The 7,625-nt window shown below is 38.0% G+C and overlaps 1 protein-coding gene across 1 annotated transcript; it reads left to right on the top strand.

Moving 5' to 3' along the window:
- Positions 1-222: 222 nt before the first annotated feature.
- Positions 223-2,400, top strand: LOC104406106 (cytochrome c oxidase assembly factor 5; the record flags this gene model as incomplete). Its single annotated transcript, XM_010015001.1, has 2 exons — positions 223-353; positions 2,359-2,400. Coding segments are annotated over 2 exons (173 nt in total), but the record flags the coding sequence as incomplete, so codon positions are not given.
- Positions 2,401-7,625: the final 5,225 nt, after the last annotated feature.

Below are 7,625 nucleotides of genomic sequence, written 5' to 3' on the forward strand. Positions count from 1 at the left end.
CCCGGGACAGGGCCCCGCGGCCCTTCTGCTGGTGCCGCCCTCGTCTCCCTGGGCTTAGCGCGCCCCGAGGCCCGCTGAGAGTCCTGCCCCGAGGTCCCTTTGTGCCCGTTAGTTCGTGTTTTGGGCAGGTTAAGAAATGTCCAGAGTAAAGCGCGAGTCACCGTACCGTAACAAAATCCAGAGTAAACCTCATCTGAAGTAGTTTGATGTCTTATTGACCAGCTGCTGTGATCCATTACCTTTATAATCCTTTGTTTTTCGTCTCACAGGAAAACAAAACCCCGAAGCAGTGCTTGAGGGAAGGACACTGTAGAAGTTTGCAAATGACGTTTTTTGCATGCAAAAGATCGATGGTGAGTGCTTGTCGTGTGTCTCCTGCTAGCGCCCTGGATGCTTGCCATCCTTTTCCCTGTTTTCTGAAGAAGACCACTCAATTCAGTGAAACGGGTGTCATTAGGTGGAGTAGGTCTTGCCTTTGAATTCCGTTCAAAATATGGATGTTGTACATCTGTACAAAGAAAAAGTTTTGGAGTATAAAAGAGATGGAAAAATGCATGTTTGAATTGAATTAGGCTTATAGTGTGACAGATAAATGAGGCATTTTTGCTACTCCTTTTATTAATAAGCAATATTAGTCAGGTAACTGTAGGATAAGATATTGACAAGCTAACTTGAGGTCATTGGAAGAGATCTGTATAGAGAATGTTTAAGTGAAGAGGCTGTGCTATTGAAAGAGGCTTTCACTGATGAAGCTGGCTCTCACACTTGAATTACGCTGTTCTTAATTTTCTTGGAGGACTTGAGTTCATAATAAGTAACAGTTTGGGCTTTTTTTAACAGTGAGCCATTAAGTATAATAGTGAGAAGTCAGTTTTAAAATGTAATTAGATGGAGTTTCCCCTGTTTTATTCAGAAACGGTTGTGTTTCCACGACATTCAAAAAATAGGATGTGGTAAAGATGGTATCAAAGCTTTGTAAGCGTAGGTAGTGCAGGGCTCACTTTTATTTTTAGCCAGTGTGGTGCATAATGAAGAACACACAGCTGAAATGGTACCTAATTTTTTTCTTCCATTCTGTATTTTTATTGAAGTTGTAGCAACTTTTTGTACCCCTTCTATATAAACTATATTAATACATAAAGTGACAAGTTATTTCTTTGGACAGGAAAAAACCTCTGTGTATTTAATGCTTGAAATATCTATTTGAGAGATATATATATATACACACACACAGCAGTAGCGATATATGTATCATTACATGATGTGCCTATATTTCTGTCTCTAGATTGTGAAGGCAGCCTGATGAAACTAAATTTCTAGCCAAGTGTCTCCTGTCATGCAGGAAGAGGCCTGGCTCTTACATGGTTGTATTTAACTGCTCCAGATTCTAAGGCTGATGAGTGACATTTTCCTTGTCCTGTTAACTCTGTAAATTTCAATAATCTTGCTCTGCCACATTTGTTACTTGGTATAATAGTGAGACCGAAAGAGTATCCAAAACCAAGTTGGATGCTAAATGCAGATGTAAGTTATAATATGCTGAAACCATTAGGGGGTTTGCCTAGGTTCTGTTTTCTTTCCAAGGAAATACAGTGTCTTATTAGAGGAGTAAAATTCAGTACATTTTAGATATTAAAGTAAGATTAAGGTTTACAGCAGAAGCTGCTTGTCTCGGACAAGCTGTGTCATCCTGTAGTTAAGCTCTTTACAGATTTTGCTGCAATTCTGAAGGAAGGTTAGTTAATGGAAGTAAAATATCCATCCTAAATCTAGTATCTGAGTACAGCTGAGTTGCAGTCTGTAACTGCCATCCTTAAGACTGACTAAATTCAGAAGAATTCTCCCAAGATCAAAGTATGTTTTTCTGCTGCGCTGGGAAAGAACTTGCAATTTAGCTTCTCTAAGTGCACTCTGTAGCTTTTATTTTAGCTTTACTGTCATCTTTTGCTTCCATTAAATGCCTTTTTTGCAACTGCCAAGAATAAACCTGCAGATTTCACAAGCTGAAAATTATTTCACTTTTTACTGTGGTTTGGGGGTTTGTTTGGTTTTTTTTTTTTTTCCCCTGGAAACTTCTTATATTTAAGTTATCCTTTTCCTCACTGACATTTGCAGTGACTCCCACTTCGACCCAGTCTGAATATTTATATTTTTTAGTGAGATTTAAGATGATATAATGCCTGTTTCATTGGAAGAACCCTATGGCTTGTTGGCTACATCACTAGTTTTCTTTACAGTAAATTCTGCTGTATTTTGGGCTTTATTCTGATGTTACAAAGTGCCAGTATTTCACAAGCGCTCTAAAGCATTTCTTTTGCGAAATGCAAAATGTTTTAATATATTGACTTCAATTTTCAGTTGGATACCAGGGCAAGATTCAGAGGAAGGAAAGGATACTGAAGTCCCCATGAAGAGACCCAGCCATGGGAAATCAGGCCTCATCAGCACTTTACACAAAATAGAGAGGAAAGGAAGAAGACTGTATCTGCTGCATCCTTTTATACAGTAATTTCGTGGAAGGTACCTACTCCTGAGTATTCCAATAGATTGATCTGGATGTGCATTTAAATGTTGAAAAGAAGGCAAGTGTAGAACTGCAAGTTCTGGCCAAAATGGGGACTTGTCACGCGCTTGCAATAAAATACGTAAAATCCAGAGTAAGCTGCAGAAGTTATCATTCTGTTTTGAAGTGAAGTTGTCTTTTGTGGTTTTACTAATTCTGAGCATGTTTTACTATTACACATAACACAAGATACAAAACTGGGAGTTCACTTGACTGATATCCCAAAGGATACCTCAGGATAGAGCTGTTTTCAGAGATGAGGAGTTGAACGAGATTCTGAAATGTATGTGCAAGCTGTTTCCACCCCAGTAGGTTTGCTACCCAATAAACCTGCACTAACAGGTAGGAGCAGTGATTTTTTTCCCAGTCCCACATGTAAAGGATGGCATCTCTTTCCTCTTTCTACAAATCCCTTTAATGTGATGATTCATGTACATGGTTATTAGCACTGTCTAGTCTTGTTGGGCAACTGGATTTACATTTGGTTACTCTAAATGAAAAGGTGTCTGATTTATCTTTCAAGTAATCTGTTGTCTTTATTGTATCGACAGAAGTCCAAGAGAACTATAGCACTATCCTAATCAATGACTTGAAAGCTGTGTGCTTGGTTGTAGCTAATTGTATATCTTTGGATGGATTGAGAAAGATGTTCCTCAGGCCAACAGTTGAGGAGACCATGGCTGCTATTACTGTGTTTTAGAAGTATTTACAGCAGTGTTTAAGTTCCTCTTGAGATGACCCTGAATGATCTTTCTGCATTATTTTCCAAGCAGTTTTATAAATACTAATCCAAATGAGGGATGATGATCTGGACTTTACTGTGTTTATAGAAGTAGTGTTCCACAAATTTACTTTCTACTTTGTGTAAGCAGTATTCTCGTTTTTACTTTGTCACTTCTCTCTGAAGTTCATGTTTATGGGTATAAAATACTCAAATTGTCATTCACTTAAATGATAAATAGTTGCTGCTATATACTTCTTAAAACTTGCTTTTCCTTGAGAATTTTAGTGCTTGGTCAAATTTCATATAATTTCGTAAGTTAAAAAACAACTGAAGTGAAAAAGGAGAGAAATTAAGAGGGAACTGTTGTCTTGCTTTCCTTTGATCAAGAATGGCTGTGGCAGATCTGTCTGAGGTATGACAGTGTTCTTCAAGACAGTTAACATCTATCAGCTAGTCTCTCTTGCCCCACCCTGGTAAGGAAGCGGGATTTATGGGGGTAACAAGCATTAAATAGTGCTTAAACCACCACTGTGGTCAGTACTTACTGGTTCTGTTTAAGAACTTGTTTCTGAAGAATATTTCTTTTTCCTTGCTTCTACTTCCTTTAAGAAGTAAGTGATACTGTAGCTCGTACGTGTGGAAACTCAACTTCAGACAAGCTGATCAGAAACAAGATTAGGAAATCGTGAGAGGGGAGAGAGTCATTGTAACTTCTTGGCTAAAACTTATAGCCATGTGGCTGATTTACATTTAGTCTGAACAGATGCATGCAACACTTATGCTTGTAAAATTGATGACTTCAGTGAATGAGTGCGTGTTGATTATTTAATTCTGTCCATCTTAAGCTACTGCAAAGTGTGTTTATATTCCTTGTATGTGTAGGATTTTATTTTTGCAATCGGAAATCAACAGCGATTCCACATTTTCATGTTCTGTTGATGCAGTGAAAGCTAGTTCATTTGTTGAAGTGCTGTAAACATACTTTGTTTTCCCTAGTTACCATATTATCTCTTTACATATTCTAAAATGATAAATTGGTACTGTATAAATACTGTATTACAGTTACAGTTGATAAATTGTAAATACTGTAAAAGTATTAACTATATAGCACTCTAATTTCAAGTTTTTGCTCACAAGCCTTCTCCCTTTGGAAAAGAAAAAGACATTAAAAAAAAGGAAGTAAAACTAAATTTAAAGCCTCTCGGCAGGAAGTTAAATGTCAGGGAGAAGAGTGGGAATGGTATGCAGTTTTAGTAGTCAAGCACTTTTCCATAGTCTGCACTGGCAGAGTGGCCTGTAGGCTTGATGGTTCAGGTGATTGTTCCTTTCCTAGCCATAATCACTAAGTCTCACCCAATGGCACTCCAGCAGCTCCTTTTGGAAAAGAGCGGACAACTGGTTATTTTTAACTAGCTATTTCCGGTGGAGATCCAGTGCTACATTTAAATGCAGTGTTTGCTATTGGACATTCTGTTAATTTAACAGAGTATGTGTATTGATCCAATGGAGTCCTAGTGTTGAAATTTCATGATGGTTCACAAAGCTGCTTGGACAGTATAAAAATGCAGATGATATGTATCAAAATACTGACTTGCTTGAGAGACCGTCATTCGATTCAGTATTGTGTAACGTAGCATTCTGTCTAAAAATGACTAATTATATAATTGTCTTGGGCTTTTGTGCACTGTCCTACTTGAGAGCTATTAATGTTCCTTGTGTGAAAAAGAGCTAGTTTCATTAACAGCAAGCCCAAAGTACTACAGATTTGCGTATATGATTCCAGCTTTTTCCTTACACACAAAATGTTTTAATTTGAATATATTGGTACTTTTAAGTCTCATGCTTTGTAGTACACCACTGGCTTTTATTAAAAAATACGTATTTCTAGTCTGTGGTAGATTTTGCAGGATTGAACATGTACTTTGTTTGAATCTGCGAAATTGGACTGCTGAAAACAAAAGGTTGAAATGGTGCCAAAAGGCTCTTACTCGTTTTAGAATCACAAATATATGCAGTGCTAATAATTTGTATTGTGTAAGTAAAGGGCACAGTATGCAAAAACCTTTCACTGCTGCTCTAATTTCTCCCATTTATTTTACATAGTGGCAGAGCTGAAGGGTGTTGAGTGCTGTCGAGATTCATGTTGCAGACTGTTGCTCCATCCGTGTTAGGACCTGTCTGCATTGCTGCATCTGGTTTCAGCAGTTAATGTGTTTTCTCCATGGTCCAGTCCTGCAAACACGTTTGTATTTACGTAGCTGTAAACACATACTGCGGAACCACCCACATGTTTATTCTGATAAAAAATGGGCTATACTCATTTACTCTGGTTTGAAAATTCTTTAGGGCATTAAATCTGTTCTTTCAAGTTAGTATGAAGCTAAGCACATTGTTTAAGCTGAATCTGTTTAATGAAGGCCCGTGTGTACATATACTGAAAAGAGAGAGAAAGGGGTTGGTGTTTAACAAGTATGCACTTTTGAAAGCTTTTCTGCTTCCAAAATGTATGCATTTGTATTATAAAGGGCTTCATTATTCAGTGGTTGACATAAGAAATTGGTTGTGTATTCTCTTCACTTCCAAGTTTCTGGGGAGTAGCAGGTTGGATGATAGGCTTTTTTTGTCAAACCAAACTTTTAAAATAATAATATTATTTCAGTGGAAGCCTGAAACAAACTAGACTGACACCTTCTGCTCTTAAGGAGAGCACTAAGTGAAATCATCCTCTAAAAATGCAGTCACAGAAGGTAGGTGGTAAGCAGTATCTGTTGTTTAAGCCTTTGGCTGGAAAACTTAGAAGCTTTGTTGTCATGATGAATTTCACAAGTCCTCGTGCTGCCTTAGCACTTGATATGTGGTCATTTAAAATATGTGCATTTATTCTAAATCTGTATCTCATTGTTTAAAGCTGAAGAGCGTGACAGTTTTAATTTCAGTCATAAACTGTTCTTGACAGAATAGTAACCAGAAACCTCAAGATCCTTTTCCCAAATGTGCATGCTGAGTTACCTATTTCTGGCATAGTTTTGCTGCAGATGCCTGCAGAAAATTGTCAATTTCTGTAAGTGGTACACTCCACAGTGACTTGGTTGACACTTTGAGGGAAGAAGATTCTGGTTTTGCATTATCAGTACTATTGCTTTGAAAGGAGCTAGGGAAAAATAGTGAATATAGAAATTGGCTTGTAATTTATAAGTTCTAATGAGAACTGTGCTACTGTGAAAATGTATTGTGTTGTCCGTCATCATGAAGGATGAGGAATATAGACTTTTTCTGTTAGTTTATGGCAGGAATCTTTGAGGCCCTTTCAGTGGGAGTTCTGAAGTCTTTGTGGTACGTAGGTCACGGAGGTGTAGTATTTTTAGATACTGCCCTTGAATCTCAGGCTTTTGATTCTGTATCAGCCATACTTCTCTAATGACTTTATCAGGATGGCTTCTGGAAGTCTGAGTTGTTGGATCGCTGGCATCTTAAGGAAGATGGAGGTAAACAGACAGTGTGCTGAGGGGATTCATTGTCAGATGTGTAAGCTTTTGCATTGCTCAGTATAAAGGCAGAAACTACATAAAACCCTTTATCAGCTGAGATTGGGCATCTGGTGAAGTGTCCCTTCCCGCTTCATATTAGCAGTCTAGGTGAGAGTTTGACACCCTTTATCAAGCGTGACCTCCTGTGAAGGTTTTTATGCTAGAGAAAGGCACTGGCTCTTGAAAAGGGCATAAAACGTTTTCTTTTGATAGTGTGTTCCAATAGCTAGTAATCCTGCTTTTAGAAGTGCAAGTCTGTCTGGTGATCAGAATTTGACTTCAGCTTCACTTGCAGAAGAAGAGATGGGGATGGCTCTGCAAAAGAGGTTGGTCCTAGGTTGTATTTTCTTGCTGGGAATGTATTTTAAAACTTGGAGGGGGGGAAGATAAGTGTGCTCAATATTTTTTGATGAAATGCATGGATTGACTTCCTGAAATCTTGTGTTATGCCTGTCTTCCTTAGTCCCTTCACATACTTGTAATCTTCTTTTAAGAAGGAGATAAATCCCTTTTATGTTGTTTGGGCTTTTTTCAGTGATCTGCATATGGGTAAAATCCCCTTTTTCTTTGTACACTGTTGATGTGCTTCTGAGACATGTCGCATTTTGCGACAAGTGGTAAGTTGGGATCTTGTGTTCAATCCCTTGTCCATTAAGATCCTGGTGCCTTTTTCAGAGTCAATAGTTTTTCAGTCAGCACTTTCCCCAGTGTTCAAGGTGCGGCTTTGTGTTCTTTTCCTGCATGTATAACCTGAGATTTGGCTATAAAAAATAATAATAATTTTGAACAGGACGCTTTATCAGCTATTCCA

The sequence above is a fragment of the Nestor notabilis genome, unplaced genomic scaffold (assembly GCF_000696875.1).
Source record: "Nestor notabilis isolate BGI_N333 unplaced genomic scaffold, ASM69687v1 Scaffold36365, whole genome shotgun sequence".
NCBI classification, from domain to species: Eukaryota; Metazoa; Chordata; class Aves; order Psittaciformes; family Psittacidae; genus Nestor; species Nestor notabilis.